This window comes from Hermetia illucens, chromosome 3 (assembly GCF_905115235.1).
Source record: "Hermetia illucens chromosome 3, iHerIll2.2.curated.20191125, whole genome shotgun sequence".
NCBI lineage: Eukaryota > Metazoa > Arthropoda > Insecta > Diptera > Stratiomyidae > Hermetia > Hermetia illucens.
The window spans coordinates 97,951,190-97,972,813 of NC_051851.1; the positions used below are offsets into that span (position 1 = coordinate 97,951,190).

General features: G+C 37.7%; 1 protein-coding gene across 3 annotated transcripts in view; it reads right to left on the reverse strand.

Moving 5' to 3' along the window:
- Positions 1–1,164: 1,164 nt before the first annotated feature.
- Positions 1,165–21,624, reverse strand: part of LOC119650798 (SH3 domain-containing kinase-binding protein 1) — a 74,987-nt gene continuing 54,527 nt past the window's right edge. For all 3 annotated transcript variants that reach the window (XM_038053934.1, XM_038053936.1, XM_038053935.1), the window contains exons 2-5: positions 13,444–13,645; positions 7,372–7,483; positions 6,905–7,316; positions 1,165–3,078 (exon numbers count right to left, since the gene is read on the reverse strand). In XM_038053934.1, coding sequence (XP_037909862.1) covers positions 1,499–3,078; positions 6,905–7,316; positions 7,372–7,483; positions 13,444–13,645 — 2,306 coding nt within the window. In that variant the 3' untranslated portion in view covers positions 1,165–1,498. The remainder of the gene's footprint in view (positions 3,079–6,904; positions 7,317–7,371; positions 7,484–13,443; positions 13,646–21,624) is intronic.

Genomic DNA, 21,624 nt, shown 5'->3' on the forward strand with positions numbered 1-21,624 from the left:
CCAAAGCAGTGCACTTGACCCTGTGTTATACCTCCTATACACGACAAACTCATGCAACAAACGAAGATTTATTTGCACCTAGTTTTCCTGACGATATCTGATTCATCTAATATACTTGTATTCTCGTAAATGTATATACAAAATTCCTCACCGATGTTGTTTATGATGAAAAAGACTTCATTAAAAATTAATGAGCGAAAAGACTGGAATTCTCCAAATTTGTAATTATCAATACCTGATAGTTGTATCCAAGCAACTAAAAAAATATAATAAGCAAAAAGAAAAAAAGAAATTGTTGAACAAGTGGTTCCCGAAATATCGGTATTTGCAAGAATAAATACCCACACCAACGAAAAAGAAACAACAAGTTTTTATTATTTCAATTAATTAATCGTTGGAAACACCGCATAATTTCACTCTGAAGAAAAAAAGCTTAAATTTCTTGACAAATGAAATAACATTTTTATTCAAAATTTGTTGCCGAAAAATTTTCTAGTGCCGTTATTTACTTTTAAAAAATCCCAATTGCTCATCAATTATCCTATTTACTTTTTCATTTTTTCTTTGTTTAGAGTTACTATCATATACGCGATCCATTAAAACTGAAGCCAAGCAAACAATTTGGAAATGCCCCTTAGACACAGATCGACTCTCTCCGTGGTTTAGTTTAGTAACTAATCTTCCTACCGTCCATGGAAAAGTCTTCCCTCAAGCGACTTACATAGTTGTTCCCAAAGACCGCCAACATATTCTTATGTTTGTCAACTGTGAGAAACCCAAATTTAGTGTCCTTATATCGACAATCATAAAACTAAGAATTTTGGAGTTATTTTAGGACAATCCACATTTACAGGGAAATATCCAACAACCGATCCAAAATTTGATAGTCTGATCTTGGGGTCCCGGCGAAAGCTGAGATCAATAAATCATATGCATACATCTCTGAAGTAAACAGTTACCATTTCTCTCAAAACGCATAAGGCGACCGCAAAGCAAAGTCAAACTAAACAGTAACCACAAATGTGGAGAGCGCCTCTAGTTTTATAAACACGGAAAACCTGCATTGACAGAGTACCATTCAGCACCAAATCCTACTAGTTATATGCGTGACAACTCAATTTAGTTCATTAAAAAATATCATCAGCGCACAATCAAAGATTTCAATATTTTACAATACTGCAATTAAGTGTTTAGTTTTATTTACAAACAATGGATATCTCTTCCACCTTATCTTTCAGCTGGCATTGCCACACATTTTATGGTAGTTACAAAACATCATTCGCTTGATAATTTCACTCTTGCTGTCTATTTTACTATAAAATATCCATAATAATAGCGATAGTTACGGAATGATTTCTTTTTATGTTTAGTGTTGGTATCTTTTAAAAATTATATGTTTTCTTTGCTTCATTTCTTTCTCTTTTATTTGTATTTAATACTAACAATATTGTAAAAAATATATTTATAATAGTAATAAAAAACACATAATGACGCAATTTCAAACTTGCGTTACGCACTGCGCATACTTATCAAGTTCAGTTTTTAGGCCTTTCACTTTATCCGTTTCCTCCTTGAGGGAACGCACTAGCTCATCAATTATCTTATTCTGTGCTTGAACAATTGATTCTAGTTTCTGGATGCGTTCATCCAGTTCCATGACGCGTTCGCAGACATTTTCCTCATTAACTGGAGCAATACTATTCGGTGGCTTTACAGAATTATCTGTAGTAGCAGTTGTAACACTCGAATATATTGTTGCTGTCGATGTTGTCATTGTTTTGCCGCTTATCGTAGTTGCAGTTGTTGCAGTTCGACTACTGATTGGAGAGACGCTCCGATTTAGAATCGAAAGGCTAGTTGGTCGTGACTTCATGTCATCCAACAAACTTCCTGCAGATGGGGCAGTGGTCGCTGTTGAGCTCTCAATTGCCGCATTAGGCGATTTGGTGGTTGCTATTAGGGACGACGACATGGGTTTCGAAGTGTCGTTCAGTTCGCGCTTGGAATTTGTTTCAATGGCTGTTGATTTCATTTCCGTCGAGGACGACAACATGGAGGATAGCAGTGATGACGCGTTTTCTACTTTACGTTGAGTTGCCGTTACTGATGAAGAGGAAGAAGAGTAACTATTCGTTATAGATCGCGTCATTTCCGACTTCTCGGAAGATGTTTTGGTCAAACTGTCCGCGTCCATCTTCGATAACCGATCCCCGGCTCGAGGCTCAACACTCGGGGAAGTCTTTTTGGCTTGACTTGCTTTCAACTCTTCCATCCAAGGCGCCTTCATTTTGCCCCATTCCCGGGGTTTTGGTTTAACCAGTTCTTCTTCTAACGAATCAGCCCTGGACTCCGATTGCATAACATCTGAATAAGTACCGCTTCCATTTAAGTAAGTTGAATCGTTGTTGTTACTCTCTCCGATTGCATTGATCGCAGCCGAAGGAGGTCTTCGCCTTGGCGCCTTTACTCGATTTGCACGCATATCTGTCAGCAGAGAGTCTCGCTCGACATGATCAAAGTCTAAATCTCCCTTTTTCAATTTCTCGCCTATAATACCCCTTTCATTATTATCTGCAATTTGCGAAGTAGATTTGCTGCTTCCGATTCCATCCAAACTATCGTGCGCAGTCACCTTATGTTCGACACTTTTCACTTTCTGCTTCAAACCTGATAGCAAACTTCCCGCTACGCTGGTCACCGACGTCGACTTTTTAACTGGCACCACAGGTTTTTTCGATAAAACAGGCGGAGGAGTCTTCTTGTCGTCTGGGATATCTAAACTTTTTCTGATTTCTGTTGGCTTTGTTTCTATACTTCTTCGGAGTTTTCCGTCGCCGCCAGCCATGCCACTTGTAAGATCGAGGTTCTTGTTTTCTAAAGACTTTCGTTGAGCTGCAACGTTACCCGAAACAATCCCTGTTTCGTTTAATATATCATTCAGGGAATCTCGCGAACCAAAACTGTCTTTTCGTGTAGAGCCTTGTGAAGAGGATCCACTTCCAGATTTTTTCACGAATACTTTAGCAGTTGCGGCAGCTGGTGGCTTATCCGTAATGTGAGGTTCCTTAGATGGAGAAACTAGAATGGGAGAGAAGTGTATTAGGAATATTTTCATAATTTTGCTTTTATTTTCTATGCTACTAGGTTTAATACATCTCATCTAAGATATCCTAAGTTCTAGCACAAACAGATAGAAAAAGGAAATAAATAAATAAAAACTCAAATTCAACTAACCTAAAAATATATCAATAAATTCTCAATAGGTTGAATTGCCTAGATGATAACTTGCTTCTGTACGTACTCCTTCACTACTAAATCAGAAATGTTGGTAGCAATCCATATTTAAAGCAACAGTTTTTAATTGATCTCACTCACAGTTTTCTGGTTTGTTTATTGGGTCTTATATTACTTAAGATGTATATTACCTAAGGTCTAACAGTCTTATAATCAAGGTATGTTAATAAACATTTTACATTATAATCATTTTTCGGCCAAGAAAAATTTTAATACATACCCCAAAGATTAACTACCTCCTTAATGACCTAAATCTTTTTTAATTACGCATTCCTAAAAGTTTTCTTCGCTTTATTATCATCATCATCATTTATGTTCATATTTCCTTAATTCTAAGAAATGTTAATAAACACTTGGTTTTCAATGTCCATTTTTAACTAATTGCAATTTCTCAATTTCTAGGCAGGACTTATTTAGATGCGTTTTCAGGCTCAGCAAATATACTTGAACCTGGTAAGGATTTTCCAAAATTATTCTCCATCATACTCGGAAAAATTTCCCCTCAGCTTAATATTTTCCCATATAAGGAATGAATGGACCACGCAAGTATTCTCTTTAGGTTCTATCGGTTCTTTCGAGCCATATAGAATCATGGTAGATTTAATAATAGAGATAAATTCATAGCTTAGGAAGCTCTTTTCGAAGCAAGTTAAATTTTTTGAATCTATCATAAAGTCGATTTACGATTATCTCCCGGAAACTCCCACCGGTATCTATGCAGTACTGAAGATAGCACAATACCTGAGCCTTTCGTATTGTCATTGGCAGTTGGTTATTCTGATTTTAATCCATTTTCGTTGCCAACTAAGCATATTTTAGAGGCGAAGCAGATCAGATTTGACTATAAAATATATTGACACAATGTTTTCAAGTCCGTCTTAACTCCAACATGTTATTCACATAAACCTCAATAAAACGAAAATAAAAGGCTGATAGAAAAGAAGATTAATCTATAGTTCTAGCTACTCCACTATGCTAATTCCTACCTGATCTGCCTTAGTGACAACGCATTTAATGTCGTTATAAAAATGATTACCCATTTGATTAAATCTCTATGCACATTGCTAGGGTGTTCACTTTAGTCGGTACTGCAGAACCGGTTCACTCCTGTCGAAAGATTAACAAAACTTCTTGAAGCATGGACAGCGTCAGGAAGTAAGTAAATCAGTCCGGTTCAAACAAATCCGTGTGTTTGTACTCTCGATATTTCTTCACCGACTATATCGTATTGCGGGTGATCTTAATGATTATAAGGAAAAGGGGTTCGGAGTACGCAATGAGGATAACGAGCGTATTGTGGTATGGCATGACATAGCCTTGTAGTTGGTAATACATGGTTTATCAAGCGATTGTCTCATCTTTCTCCATTTTACAGTGCGAACAGTAAAACGCAAATCAACTACGTTCTCATCAAGCTACTGATGAAACAACGTGAGGAACGCACTGGCCCGCCCCAAATTAAATGGTGGCGATTCCGTGAGAAGTGATTTCACTTCCGCGATTACCAACCACTACGAACGTCACCAAGCCTAGTAGGCTGTCATCAATCTTGAAACTTAGCCTTCGAAAAACAATGTTCAATTTCACCTGACAGCACCACTGAAGTCGAGAAAAAAATCAAACAAATCAAAATCAAATCAAAAATCAACCTTGTAGATGTTAGAATTCATACTTGACTCAACATTGTGCAAATAACCGTGAACCGTGGTGGATCAATTATAATGCTTTGCGGCAACACCTAGTGCCAGAGGAACTCGACGACTGGATTAAATTTCTCTATTACGATATGAAGACCAAGTTGAAAGTGTGGAAAATATATCGAAACCGCTTCGTGCCTTTTTCGATTTTCATCAAGGACTCGTCCCCTCGCCCCTCCAGTTTCTTCTTCTTGTAGACACTATCACATAAGATGCTCTCTGCAGATCATGTTTCCCAAGTGCCTCATAACAAAGCTGATCTCGAGCAACCTGTCCAAAAATGGAATGATCGCCTCATGCAACAAGGTCTGCGACTGAATCTGAATAAAATGGAATTTTTGACGACCGACCCTAATGAAATAGGCACTATCACTCTCAGTGGCGACAACCTCGCAAGAATTCAGCAATTTAAATATCTCGGGTCAATGGTACTGTCCAGTGATTCTTTTCCACGGATCAACCAACTTGGATGAAATGATGCAAAACAACGATAGATTAAAATGAATAGACGGTGGAGCAAAATGGCTAATAGTCTAAATCTAAGGAGGACACTGATAGGTCTCAAAACCGACTACAACTACCGAATCTATATAAAATTGAGCTCCAGAATGCTTTCATTTTTAAAAATAACACAACCTCATAGACATGGCACGCACAAATCATTGCGTTTGATTCATGGCTCCTTTTAATTGCTGATATTTTCTATATTGCACCTTTACATTCGCAATCATTACTTTAGATATTCATAAATCATCTCCAAGCAATGATCTCACCCCTCCCGGAAAAAAAGAGTTTACAAGGGTTCTATTTGAAATTGAGCCTACGGGTTATAAACACTTCCGTATAGGAACTGACTGTAGTGCTGATTAATTAACTGCGTTGCAGCTAATATCCGTCCCATAAAGTCTATGAGACACAAGGTTTTTTTTTCTAAATTAGCATAATAAACTTTAATTTGAATATTCTCAGAATTTTCTTAAGGACAAAATGTTTTCCGGAATTATCTACTTTCATGAAAGAAAGAAGTTGAAAAAATTATAAGTTGACATTGCAAAACTACAAATGCTTCTTGTATCAGCACATTAGCATACTACTCTACTAGGAATAATAATATTAACAGTATAAGGTACTAGAATGCTGTCCAGAAAATTTACTTTAATACCAGTCCTTTTTGGCTTTCTAGATATACACATTATTCAATGAATTTTCCAAAAAAAAATTCTATTCCAAACCTAAAAGAATTTAGTTAACTTATATATCATAATTGCAAGCAATTAGTGGGACAATATGACTTCCTAATGAAAAAGAAAATGAAATAATAGAAAGGTTCATTTCATTCATATCTCCATTCCATTGCAAGCAATGTGGAAATATAGGTTTCCATCTGTTGTACTTTTCTAACTAGGAACTGCTAATATAATGAATACAACGGGGATATGTATATGTGTATTCTTTTCTAAAGTACATACATATTTGTTCAATGAAAAAGTCCACTCGACTTGGGCCATAGTGAAATCGATTCGCTTCCAGTTGAGGGTAATGTCTTGAGAGCGCTAATAGCAATTGATTGCTTAAATTATTATCATTTTTCATCCACAACAGCTAAATGAAAATAAACTGAATCCTACCCTAAATTTATGACAGTTTTGAAACGAAAAGAAAATTCAATTTTCCATCAACTAGGTAACAACCAAAAGAATGAAAGATGGGTCCAGAAACCACATTTTTAAATCGATTTATCCAGGAAACAATCTTTAATTTATTAACCTATGAAGCCTGGTGTTTCGTTCGATATTAAAAAGTATTGTATTCAAATGTAATGGACATGAGTATAGCTGGTTTGCAGTGCAAACAAGCATAGTCTCTATTTCCTGATTAGATATTTTTCTTATACAAAATTCAACAGAACTCACCTTCGGGAGGAATTAACTTCACGAAGTTATCCGGGAAAACGCCAATTTTTCCACGTATTTCACCTCGCCACCATCCTTTATCAGGCAATTCTTTGCTAACAACTGTGATAACATCGCCAACTTGCAACTCCAATTCATCCTCATTTTGTGGCTCGTAAGGATATAAGACGCGACAATATTCTCTAACGGGTTTTGGTGGTAAGACTGGTGCATCCTTATTATCAATTATATTCAAAGACGGTGATGTGCTAAGCAGATCTTCACGTGAGCTATGTAAACTTCGATTCTCTTTTTTCGTTGAATTTGGTCTCTTATTAGCTAGGACAGGCGACGCGGGTAGTGCTTCTACGAAGTTGGATGGGAATACACCGACTTTTTCGCCAAGTTTACCTCGCCACCACCCTTCTTCCACCTATTAAACATAGAATCAGGCGAATTGTTCATTCAATAAATGCGATGTTTCTTACCTCTCCCAACACTTCAATGATATTTCCAACGGCAAGGGATAATTCATCTTCATTTTGTTGCGTATAACTATAGATAACCTTACACCTTCGATGCGCTGTTGCTGATTTGTCTCTGAAATATTAAAACCGTTTAGAGTTGTACGCAAATTTAGTAGATGGATTATAGCCCAATAGAACTAAAGTGAAGTAAATCATCGAATGGAATCTAGTTGAACATAAAAAATTAAAAGTTACTAATAGTTCCGAACGACTTTTTAACCCAGAAAGTAGTGATCAAGGAAAAAGTGGCATGAAAAGATATTTACGATGGTAATAGAAGCACCCATCAATCCAAAATTTGTAAGTTAGGAACCTGCGAATTTCGATAGGAAAGGTCTCCAGGTATCTCGACACGAGCAGGAATTCCAGTGATATAAATTGGACATTATAGGCCTAAGCAGGTGGTATTAAGTCAACGTGCTTTTGTACTCTGGAAAGCCAAGTACAAGCAAACGTGGGTCCGGTATCAGATTGTTATTGACGGCTACCAAAAGGCGTTGGGGCGACCTGGGAGCCAGTTTGACTGCAAGATTTTGATCCAGGTTAAGAAGTATCACAATTGTACAGTGCTATGCGCCAACGGAGATTTTTATATAGTCGAGAAAGATGCTTTCTATGAGCAATTGTCCGCAGCCCAGGAAAGACGGAAGGTGTCATTGTGATCGTGATGGGTGATCTGAATGCCAAGGTGAACATGTGAGTAGAAAACATGACTTTGGTGACCGTATCGATAATGACAGTTTTGAGGATTTATATAGCTTCCACCACCTCATCATTGATTGCACATTGTTCGAGCACAGAGCTTGCCATAGGGTCAGTTGGAACCTCCCCCCAAACACCATACGAGCAATCAAATGGACCACTTTGCGATAGCAGTATATTTAGGAGTTATCTTTTGGATGTGTGTAAAAGAGACGCACTGTCATCGGCATCGAAAGGGATCACCATCTCATGGTCACTTTCCTTCGCTTGTATGTTGCTTCGGACACTTTTCGCAAGGTTGGAAAGCTGTGATCCATTAAGTTTAACAACAACAACATATATTGCTAACCGGATGGCAGCTACCCTCTGTAATCCCCTGAGAATATTGATGAGCATTGTGCTGCCATCAAAAATTCGCTTTTATGTTACGCAGGTCGTAGGTCACCAAAATCTAGCTGTCTGAGAAATAATGAGAGCGGATCGATGAGCGAGAGGAATTCAAGACTATATTGAACGGTGCGAGTGATGGCGAGTTGTGTGTGCAATCACAAAAGGAAATTTGTTATTATGCTGGTCAGGGGAGCATAAGTTGCCGCAGATAACAATAATTTCAGAAGTATATAGCACATCACAAAAGAGACTGCATGCGGTCCCAAACTTTTCAATGGTCCTGTAGAGGACGTTAACGGACGACTTCACATCAATGATGACGAACAGTTCAAGAGGTGAAAGGAACACTTCACCACAGTTGTTAGCCGTGGCATATCCTGATATGAACTGCTCTTCCAAGCAAACCATTTCAGCCATCAATGTACTCAAACGTGGTAAATCCGTTGGGATTTTGGATGGGATTGGATTTTCTCCCCGTAGAATTATTTATCGCTGCACTTGCAGTTCTGCTACTTTCACTTATACGAAAATCCTGGGAACGCAAAACCTTTCATAGAAAGTGGAAGAAAGTAATGGCCGTTAAAATTCCAAATAAGGGCACCCGTTTTGAATGGAACTTCTTGTAGAGAATGCTTGTTTGCGCTGACTGTATTGTTTATTTTTTTTAAGTAAAATTATTTCTATAAATCAGTGAATTCTATTTATTCTCCCATCTCGGTAGCTACATACTACTTTCATCAGTGGGTTATGAAGGTAAGACCATACAGGGGAATAAATAGAATTCAGGCATAGGTCTTTACCTTCATAACCCACTATTTAAGGTAGTATATAGCCACCCAAAGACGCATATGGGAGGATAAATAGAATTCACTGACTTAAAAGAAAAATTTTGTATTTTGTTCTAAAATAATGGCGTGCATCAACAAACATAATGAAAGGTCGATCGACAAAAAGCAAGCTGGTTTGACCTCGGGATCGCTTCCCTTTCCTCAAACACCTCGATTACGTTCATGACATCTTTTTGCTATCTCACGGATTTTTGACCTGGGTCAAATGGCTCTGGATTTGGAAAGAGCGGCAAATCAATTCGGAGATAAAAACCAATAAAACTATAGTTGTTAGTCTGACGCCTCGTCGCACTCTCCCCTTCTGTATCTGTATATTTGTATATCTAGGAAATGTAGTTTCTGCCGACGGTGGCTGGATTTTGCCTGCACCACTGTTACTCAAGAATTTAATGGATTGAAACTATTTTAGAAAACACCAAAAGTTGATATCGACTTGACTTTCTCTTGAACAAAAATTGGGTCAGAATGAAAAGAAACCTACAATATAAGCGGAATTGCTTCAACACAAACCCGTCGCTGATGAGGCCTACAACTTTAAACGGCACGGCAAAGACTTTTCACACAACATTCGATCAACAACAATGTTTCGCTGTTCCGCTGTTCTGACAGTATTCTTTATTGCTAAACACAAGTTTAGTGAACAGCAAGGAACATAATGAAAAAGCCGTAATAAATTTTACCTCTAAATGGCTTTTATGATTGAATTATAATATGTGAACAAAGAACCATGGAAATACAATCTTGGGGACCGTAACGACCATAACGCTTTGTCATTGGCGGCACGTTGTTCGAGCACGGAACCGATAATGCAGACTTACTGGTGGATTCAAGAGGCTCGTACGTTATAGATCTTTGTGCCAAGTAGTTGCCGGAAGGCGTCTTTTTTGGCAAGGGGGCGACGTCGGGTATAAAGGTTTTGTGTTCATTCTATGTGAGAAACTTCTAAATAGATTTTTCTATTCGTATATGGCTACAAATCCAACACATTCCTTCATATTTTTCCAAACTACATAGGTATGTCTTACCTACATATTACATCCATAAATATCATGCTCATCCTAAACAAACAAACTATATATAAATATATATAAATTGTTCGTACTCATATTTTCGATTTACTTTGTGTACAAAAGCATACATAAGTACATATATAGTACGTATATTAAATACGGCTGGTTTAATGTACAAATATATCTATCTGAATTAGACACTACCCGCAAATTTCATTAACACGCATATACTATATCCCTACATTCACACATGTCTTTTTGGAGTAATTGATATTCATATACAACTGATTAAAAAAGTAAAACAAAAAAAAATTCTTTCCGCCTCCATTCTTATGAACTCACTTCGTGGTAGTATTGACAAATTGATATGTGATGATGACGTCATACATGTTGTAGAATGCACGAAATTCACAAAAAAATGGCAGTTTCACCCCCTATAACTTTGTTAATAATAGTTGCATTTTCTTCAAACCACCAAATTGTACCTTGTGTTATCACTTACAACAATGTCAAATTCTGTACTTCTGGAATGGATATAAGGGGGATTCCTGGTAAATTTCTAAAATGTGGAAATATACTATTATTGACATTATTTGTTTGAGAACAAGACCTGTTACAATTTTTGATGGTCATATCACCCGATATCAAATATGGGACCTGTTTCGAAAACTACTAATTGAGCCCTTTCATTTGACAGCACACATGGCCACATTCTACGAAAAAAATGTTTGCACCATTCACATGTATAAGGAGCCCCCTTAAGCTCAACACAGAATGGCTCCACTTACTACATGCAAAGGGAACAACAGACCACACGCTCTCAATTTTCGCGACAATCGGTCCAGCCGTTTCTGAATAAATCGGGTCTCACAGACAGATGGACAGACAGACATCGACTAGATTCTAATAAGGTTTTGTTTGACACAAAACCACTAAAAAGTTAAAACTTCTTTAGACACGAGACCGATTTTGTAACCGAAAAATTGCAAAACAAATCTGTAACTTGGTCATTTGTATTTAACTATAGAGATATTATTCGTTCAGTAGATTGCTTGTGACTGACTTCCTCAACTTATAACTGTATCTATGACACTCACCAATTACCGCAAATTCTCCACACCATCTGAACATTTAAGATCTCATACTAGGGACCCTTTGTTCAATATTCACTAATATAATTTAATTGCTGGAAAAACATTCGATTAAATGGTTTTCCAATGCCTTCACAGCCGGTCTAGTCGATAACGTCTTATCAAATCCAAAACTTCCAGTAAAAAGTCGTGCCGGAATTACTTCATCTCTTTTTATATTAACACTGTTGCTGGAACAATGTTCTGATGGCGATACTACCCACGATTCAAAACGTTTTTGGATATATCCCCAAGAATACACATTGCACCCTGTTATCAGTCCGCGACTCTTAGTTTACAAAGAAACTTTGTTTGTTTGCAATTATTATCTTCTGGAAATTCTACTATGCGCAAGCCGCCAATACAACTCTCGGCTCAGCATAGACATTCCTGAGAACTGTGAACTCGACTAGTACATATTTTTAAGGGGGTCATCCCGTGTGAAGGCCATTTTTTTTCGCATTTTTAGGATTTTTTTGTGGAGAACTGGATAAAAGTACAAATAGGAATTTTTCACAATAGATTTGTTAATATCTTGAGCATGCGTAATAATTTTTCCAGCCCGATAGCATAGTTCATTATTGAAATACAGAGCAATTTATATACTCATCTCCAAAGAAAGGTGTTTTTATGTTGTCACGCTAGAGGGTGCTGCGATGACTTTAACGAAAAAAAGTAAACAGCATTTTAACGTACAGGCTTGACTACAGTCCGCAAACTAGGATTATTAAAAAATATTAAAAGCTACATTTTTTTGCCCTGTTAAACTTTTTTTTGCGAATTTCGGTGTTTTTTCACGGCTTCTTCAATGAATAAAAAAAACTACTGAATGAATCGCAATTATCCTAGTTTGCGGACCATAGAAATATGTTCTGAATAAGTCGTGAAAATTTCAAAGAATTTCGTTTGATACATTTTGGGCTATGGTGGCAGCCGATTTTCAACATGCTGTTTCGAGAAAAACGCATTTAAAAAGAATGAGATTTTTAGCCATAAAACCTTAACTGACCATTAATCTGCTATACCTAATCCACAAACCTTAGATTTCTTGAAGAAACACATGTACAGCCTTAGCTCCAATTCTTGTCCTTTTAGTGAAGTCATTCGAACGTCATTCGGTCCGATAAATACAAGCTTATCACGTGGTTAACACTATAATTTCCGAACGACTCCGAATATCAAAAAATCACTTTGCCCATATATTCTACACTATATCTAGATACAATTGATGCCAAAAAAATTCGATTCCGTGGATCCGACACACGGAATGACCCCCTTAATAGAAAGCTAGGCTGGTGCTGGGAGAGAATTTTGTTTTCTATCAGGTGTGTAATAATTTAAGCCATCGATAATTGTTTGAAGACTTTTAAGAATAAGCGGAGTAGACTTAAAAATCGGCAGTATGATACTTGAATGTGAGTTTGGTGCATTTGCGGAACTAACAATTGAAATAGTAATGTAGTCCTTCAATTCCAAGAATAATACTCAAAGTGTAGCCGCACCAATTCAGGCTTTGTCTATGATGCCTTGAGATTTTTTTTACCCCAATTACTCCTTGATGAGTTAATCGACTTTCTAAAATTCTTATGTTCTTAGTGATATTATCACCGTTCCCGTATACTATTTCAAACGTTCAACAACATTTCATAGAGGTCCTCAACTTCCATATACACTGCTCACTGAAATCATTTGTATTCCTGATTCAAACACTGTCTAAAATTTTATGTAAGCACGTATGGAAAAATCGGGACATTCACTTGAATATATATTAACAAGCCTACTTCCAACGATGGCATTCTATACATATTCATTTACTTTATATTTACATTTATGCATGAAATAACCAAAGATTATCAAACATCATTCATGCCGCTCGGTTACAAACGAATGGAGTTAAAACGAAATCAACGAACGTTAAATCAAATTCATCATCAAGTTAACATAACCACTCACCTTAACACCACGGGACTTTTCTCATCCGGGTCTATAATATGCACAAAGTTATCAGGAAACATGCCAGTTCTACCGTTTGATGCCAATGTGCCTTCCCACCATCCTCCTGGCTGAATTTTTATATTATGTATTATGGCACCTTTGACTAAATCAAGTTCATCTGGCTCGTTGGCACTATAATCGTAATCCACTACAGCTGAAACTGCAAAAAAAAAGAAATTACAATCAGAAAAATTTGTACTTTCATAAACAACAGATTTGTTCTGAATGCCTTAATAAGTTACCGTTATAATATATTTAAATGAATAACTTCATCATTGCAATCATATGCCTCAAGCACTTACTGTCCTATGTGTTTTCAACTAAGTATACCAATTGCATTCAGACTTCCTTACCAGCTTCATGACCTACCATAAGACGACGTAACGCGAAACAGTTTACTGAGAAGGTGGACACTGATACTGTGTCGACAAATATATTAACACATGGAACTTATAAATAAAAACAGAGGACTACTTTCGAAATCAACATTTTTATTGAGTTACATTCAAGAGCATAAGCAACCACAGCGAAACAAATATTTGTGGTTGCTCTCTTGGATGCTGAGAACACTTCAATTGATGTGGACAGGTATAATCTTTCAGTTAGTTGACATCAAGTCTATAGATGAGTACATAAAACACATATTCTGGGGGATATGTTTATACAAGAACACGTCGTTGGGAAAATAGCATATTCAGCCAAATCCCAAAAAGTGTTGGCAAGCTGAATAATAATGAACAACAAGTGAGTAATCGAACTGCTTTCAGGGTGAAATTACCGAGATATTTTCAGCCCTATTTAGTGACGATGGAGCAATAATGTATCTCCATCGTTTTTTTTGAAAATTCTATCCTGAAAATGCGAGTGCTCAAAATTGAAGGTCCCTTTGAGCGACAGGAATTCAACTTCTAAAAAATCTCAGCCTTTTCCTTTACTACCACTTTCAATAAGAATCTCCCCGGATGTATCTTTCAAAACATATGGAGAGAATCTTTCACAGGGAGCAAAGCGGATTTCAGTTCTGACGCCCGACTGCCACAAACCTGTTAAATTGCATGAACTTTGTTGTGAAGAAGGCAAGGATTCTGGGCAAGTATCGAAATCATTTGCAAATGTCATACCACTACTAGGGTCGATGTATTGCATGTCCAAACTTCGACCCCGGTATATGGGTAATGTTATCCCTTTAGGGCTTAGCGCGTCAGCCATTGCTGTCGATTCGCTGAAAGTTCTGTCTTCAAGTTTACTGTGAAGTTTGCATTCTTCTTCATCTATTCTACGCCACGTAGCTTTTTAGGATGATCTAGGCCACTCTATCATAGTGGATTCTATTGCATGGCATAGCCAATAATAAAAAAAAAAAACAAGTCGAGAAACCGGAAGCTTGACGCTTCAGGTATAAAAGGTTTTGTGTTTCCCTATGTGAGGAGCATAAAGTAGTTCTCCATTGGTTTATAGCATTGACCCGAGATATTGAAATCGCTCAGTTCTGGACAGGTTACTTCCATTGCAGGAACTGAGCGATTTAAATATCTTGAAGGACAGGTTACTGCCATTGCCAGAACTCAACGATTTAAATATCTCGAGTCAATGCTATCAGCCAAAGGAGAACTGCGTAATGAAATTGTTGCACTCATTAATGCAACCTGGATGAAGTGGCATTCCCCAACTGGTGTCTTTGTGATCGACGCATCAGCGCACGTCCCAAACCTAAAATTTACTGCAATGTCGTCCGCCTGCCGCTCTCTATAGTTTGAGTGTTGACTATAAAGGACAATGTACGGCGTCTTGCGGTATTGGGGACGAAGATGTTGCATTGCACTGGTGGCGTGACACGTTTTGATCACGTCTGAAATGAGAATATCCGCGATCGATATGGGTTTGCACCGATCGTGGAAAAACTGCGAGAGAGCCGTTTTCGATGGTGTGGTCACGTAATTCACGCTAACGAGAATTCAACAACCAGTATTGGTGAGAACATCGAAGTCAATGGTAAGCAACCAAAAAGCCAGCAAAAACAATGGTCGCATGATATACAGGATGGGGATTTGAAGGTCTCGCGATTACATCCTGATCAGGCATTTGATAAAATAAAATGACGAAACCGATCACGATGAGCCGACCCCGCTTGTGAACTGAAGGCTGAAGAAAAAGAAAAAGATGTGAGGAGCGATGAGCCTGACAGTTCCGTGTCACATAGTTAAAAATTCTATTGGCCTCTATTTTTTAGAAAGTAATTTAAGTAAATCATTTGATGGAAAGCATTGTATTGAAATAGTCAACCTCATACGCTTCACACTCTGAGTTTAATATTATTAGCAAATGCCAACAATTTAACCAACACCAAATATAAACAAGTCGGGAAACCGGAAGCTAGACGCTTCAGGTATGAAAGGTTTTCTGTATTTCTTTTATAAAGAGATTTGAGTGTGCATTTGTCCCATTAGCATGTAGCACGTAAAATATACATATATTATGTGAAAATATCCACTTTCAAGTGATATTGACATTCATAGTCTTCAATTTGCAGAGGAGCGACAGCTTTGACCTAGTATAATTTTGTTAGTAATAGTGCAACTTTCACCAAATCTGGCAGGGTCATGCTCTATGCTGTAGCCTACATTGCTGCAAAATTTTGTCATTCTAGGGTGAACTTAAGGGGGGTTTTCCTGTCAATAACTAAAAATTATAGTCTTCTTCTTTCTTCTTGTTCTTCAGCCTTTGTCCCGTTCACAAGCGGGGTCGGCTCGTCGTGATCGGCTTCGCCATTTGGCTCTATCGAATGCCTGATCTGGGTGCAATCTCGAGGCTTTCAAATCCCCATCCAGCGTATCAAGCCACCGTTGCTTAGGTCTGCCTTTTGGTCGTTTACCATCGACTTCGATGTTCAGACCAATCTTTGCAAGTGAATTCTCGTTTGCACGAATTGCGTGACCATAATTATAGTATTGTACTATTATTAACTTTATTTGAACAGGTATCGGTATGAAGAGTATTTCGGAGCCTAGGCACCATATAGTGGCAGCTTCCTGATTTTTTTCAGATTTTTCGGTTAAGTAGTTTCTGAGAATGGGTTCGTTAAAAAAATGGTCACTTTCAACCCCCCGCACTCCCAACCTTTTCAACAAACGTCAAAACTAAGACCGGTTTCGAAAAGTACTAACCGAGACCTTTAATTTGATACCCCACATGACTACATTTGATGAAAAAAAAATTTACACCCCCCTTTTGCATGTATGAGGAGCCCCCCTTAAATTCGACGTAAAAGGATGTAACTCACTATATGCGTGAGCATTCACAGTTCCCACCTTTCCACCAAATTTGGTGCCAATCACAGACAGACAGACAGTAAACTGATTTTAATAAGGTTTTGTATTTACACAAAACCTTAAAAAGGGCTAGGGAGAATTAGATTCTTCTTGAATGGAATTTTAATATTTCACTGGAATGTCAATTATTCTCGTTAATTATGACGTCAGCACATATTTGTATGGCTTAGAATGCTGTTAATTAGCACGAAATTGATAAGTTTGAACTGCTATAACTTTCCCACTAATAATTGGATTTTCATGAAACTTGGCATGTGTATGGACGAGGCTGTCCTCTATGTCGATGCACACTTAGGGTGAACTTAAGGGGAGTTTTTTAGTCAATTTCTAAAGGTTGATAATATACTATTAGTAAATTTTTTGAGCAGAGACCGGAATGGGACATCTCTCGAAGATTAGATTTCACATAAGTGTTTTACACAAAATCTTAAAAAGGGATGCAAATAAGTATATTCTTCATAAATGTGACTTTAATATTTCACGCGAATGTCAATTAGTCCGGGTAATTATGACGTCAGCATCTGATTTGTAGCAGCATTTGGAAGCAGTAAATTCGCGCGAAATTGCTAAGTTTGAACTGGTATAACTTTGGCATTAATTGCCAGATTTCCACGAAATTTAGCAAAATTCGGAAGTCCTAAGATGAATTTAGGGGGGTTTTTCAGTAAATTTCTAAAAAGTAGTAATATATTATTAGTAAGTTTATTTGAGCAGATATCGGAATGGGACATATTTTGAGGCCTGGAGTTCATCTAGGCGCACCACCCTGATTTCTTTTCGGATTTTTAGGTTGGGTAGTTTCCTAAAATGAGTCCTGTCTCACTTCAAGTGCGTACATTTTGACTTCTTACTCACGCACTTTGTAATTTATGCCAAAACTAATGTCAGTTTCGAAAAGTACAAATCGAGACCTTTCATTTGATATTGATTTGTTTTACACAAAACCTTAATAACACGTCCACGCCAGTGTACCTCGATGAGACAACGGAGAGAGTGAGACACAGAAGGAACATTGCACAGAACAACTTTAGTTTGATATTGGTATTGAAATAGCTCGATTTTCAGATTTTGCACAGAAACGCGGAGGTCAATGTAGCGCCGTTAATGCATCTGATGACATCAAATTTGGTGCCGCCGTCGGTAGAAATGAAGCATTACACAACATTCGATTCTCTCGATATTCTGTTCATTAATGCGGTAATCAAAGAGAACACAAGACTTAAATTTAAGGTTAACCTGTGATAAGGCATCGTTTACCATTTTCGAATTCCAATTTGAAAAAGCCGTTTTTTAAAATCATGAGAGTGATAGCGATTCACGTCCTAATCTATGGAAGACGTTTATGGAAACAGTTTCTGATCAAGTGTAATCAGAAGTTGCAATTCTGATGGACATGTAAAGAACAGAAAGGTGAGCCAGGATAAAACAAGTCGGAATACCGGAAGCTCGCGCTTCGGGTATAAAGGTTTTGTGTTCATCTTATATAAGAACTTTCAAGGCACATTTTTCTGTCCGTATATAGCTACAAACCCAACATATTCCTTCATATTTTTCCAAACTACGAGACATAGGTACATATTACAGCCGTAGATATTACGCTCACCCTAAACAAACAAACTGCCTATTTCCGAATACCGTACACATATATATATAAATTGATCGTGCCTATATTTCCGATTTACTTCTTATATCTATAGGCACAACCCGCAAAGTTCATTAGCATGCATATACTATATACCTACATACACAATTGATAAAAAACTAAAACAAAATAATTCTTTGGGACCCCATTCATAAGAACTCATTTGGTTGTGGTATTAAGGAATTTATGTGATGATGACGTCATGCAGGTTGAAGAGTGCATGAAATTCACAAAAATGGTAAAGTTTTACCTCCTATAACTTTATTAATAACAGATTTTCTTCAAACTTGACTAGCTTGTGCATCATGTTCTTCATTACACGCATGCTAAATTTTGTACTTCTGGGATGAACATAAGGGGGTTTCCGGGTAAATTTCTAAAATGTGGAAATATACTATTATTAACTTTATTTGTGCAGATATCGGAACCGGATATATTTTGAGGCCTAGATTTCGTAGAGATGCACCACTGTGATTTTTTTCATATTTTTCGGTTGGATAGCTTCTGAGAACGAGACCTGTTACACTTTTTGGGGGTTATATTTTGAGCCCTCACTCCTCTATCTTTCACCCAATATCAAAATTCGAAAAGTACTAATTGAGACCTTTCATTTGATACCCCACATGGCAACATTCTATGAAAAAAAAATTTGCACCCTTTATTCACATGTATGAGGAGCCCCCCCTTAAATGTAACACAAGATGGCGCCACTTACTGCATGTAAAGGGAACACTAGATTGCATACTCTCACCAATTTCCGTGATAATCGGTCTAGCCGTTTCCGAATAAATCGGGTGTGACAGACAGACAGACAGACAGACGGACAGACAGACACCGTCTCGATTCTAATAAGGTTTTGTTTCACACAAAACCTTAAAAAAGGGGAAAAACTTCGGCTCCAGTGGCAATATTGCTCTTAATTCAATCGACGAGAATGTGGAAATTCTTCTCCAACCCGGTTCGCCGTCGAAACAAATATCTTCGAAGGGAACCTAATCTCATTAGAACAAAAGCCAATTGCTTACACAAGTTAGGTGACAGGATTACGTCGCTAATGTACGTTACGTATCAACTTATAAAGAATCAAATTAGGACAATTCCACCGATAATAAGCCATTAATAAAGATTGCACCACATAAACTACCAATAAATCTAAATCGAGCGAGAATGGCCACCCAGGGAATTTAACAACAATTACCAGGAGCAGAAATGACCAGCCTTCATCAAAATCAGAAATCAACTACAGGTGCGGCTCTAAGAAAAACAGAGTGCTATGGAAGACTGGACTTAGGCGAATAAAAACTAACATCTTTTTTTTTAAAAAAGCCTTCTCTAGCATACAAGATGTCTGCAAAAATGGACCACACGTACGCAGAATTCAAACAAGTCGGGAAACCGGAAGCTTGACGCTTCAGGTATAAAAGGTTTTGTGTTTCCCTATGTGAGGAGCATAACGTAGTTCTCCATTGGCTTAACACTGACCCGAGATATTGAAATCGTTCAGTTCTGGGCAGGTTACTGCCATTGCCAGAATTGAGCGATTTAAGTATCTCGAAGGGCAGGTTACTGCCATTGTCAGAACTCAGCGATTTAAAAATCTCGAGTCAACGCTATCAGCCAATGGAAAACTGCGTAATGAAATGGTTTCACGCATTAATGCAACCTGGATGAAGTGGCATTCCCCAACTGGTGTTCTTTGTGATCGACGTATCAGCGCATGTCCCAAATCTAAAATTTACTGCAATGTCGTCCGTCTGCCGCTGTCTATAGTTCTGAGTGTTGGCCGACTATAAAGGACACTGAACGGCGTCTTGCGGTAATGGGGACGAAGATGTTGCATTGCACTGGTGGCGTGACACGTTTTGATTACGTCTGAAATGAGAATATCCGCGATCGATATGGGTTTGCATCGATCGTGGAAAAAGTGCAAGAGAGGCGTTTTCGATGGTGTGGTCACGTAATTCACGGTAACGAGAATTCAACAACCAGTATTGATCAGAACATCGAAAGCAATGGTAAGCAACCAAAAAGCCGGCCTAAACAATGGTGGCTTGATACGCTGGATGGGGATTTAAAGGTCTCGCGATTACATCCTGATCAGGCATTTGATAAAATAAAATGACGAAACCGATCACCACGAGCCGACCCCGCTTGCGAACTGAAGGCTGAAGAAAAAGAAAAAGATGTGAGGAGCGACGAGTGCACGACAGCTCCGTGTAATATAGCTAAAAATTTCATTGCCCTCTATTTTCTGGAAAGCGATTTAAATAAATCATTTGATAGAAAGCCCTGTGTTGATAATGGTCAACCTCATACGCTTCACGCCCTCAGGTTAATATTATTAGCGAATGAAAACAATTTAACCAACATCAAATATAAAAAAGGGCTAGGGAGAATTAGATTCTTCTTGAATGGAATTTTAATATTTCACTCGAATTTCAATTATTCTCGTTAATTATGACGTCAGCATCTTATTTGTATGGCTTAGAATGCTGTTAATTAGTACGAAATTGATAAGTTTGAACTGCTATAACTTTCCCACTAATAGTTGGATTTTCATGAAACCTGGCAAGTGTATGAACGAGGCTGTCCTCTATGTCAGTGCAAAATTTAGTACACTTAGGATGAACTTAAGGGGAGTTTTTTAGTCTATTTCTAAAAGTTGGTAATATACTATTAGTAAATTTTTTGAGCAGATACCGGAATGGGACATCTCTCGAAGATTAGATTTCACATAAGTGTTGTACACAAAACCTTAATAAGGGCTGCAGATAAATAGATTCTTCATAAATGTGACTTTAATATTCCACGCGAATGTCAATTATTCCGGGTAATTATGACGTCAGCATCTGATTTGCATGGCTTTGGAAGCAGTAAACTCGCGCGAAATTGCAAAGTTTGAACTGCTATAACTTTGGCGTTAGTCGCCTGATTTCCATGAAATTTAGCACATATATAAGAAATATTGTCCCCTATGCTGGTACAAAGTTCGGAAGTCTTAGGATGAATTTAAGGGGGGTTTTTCAGTAAATTTCTAAAAAGTAGTAATATACTATTAGTAAGTTTATTTGAGCAGATATCGGAATGGGACATATTTTGAGGCCTAGATTTCTTCTAGGTGCACCACTCGGATTTTTTCCGGATTTTTAGGTTGGGTAGTTTCCGAAA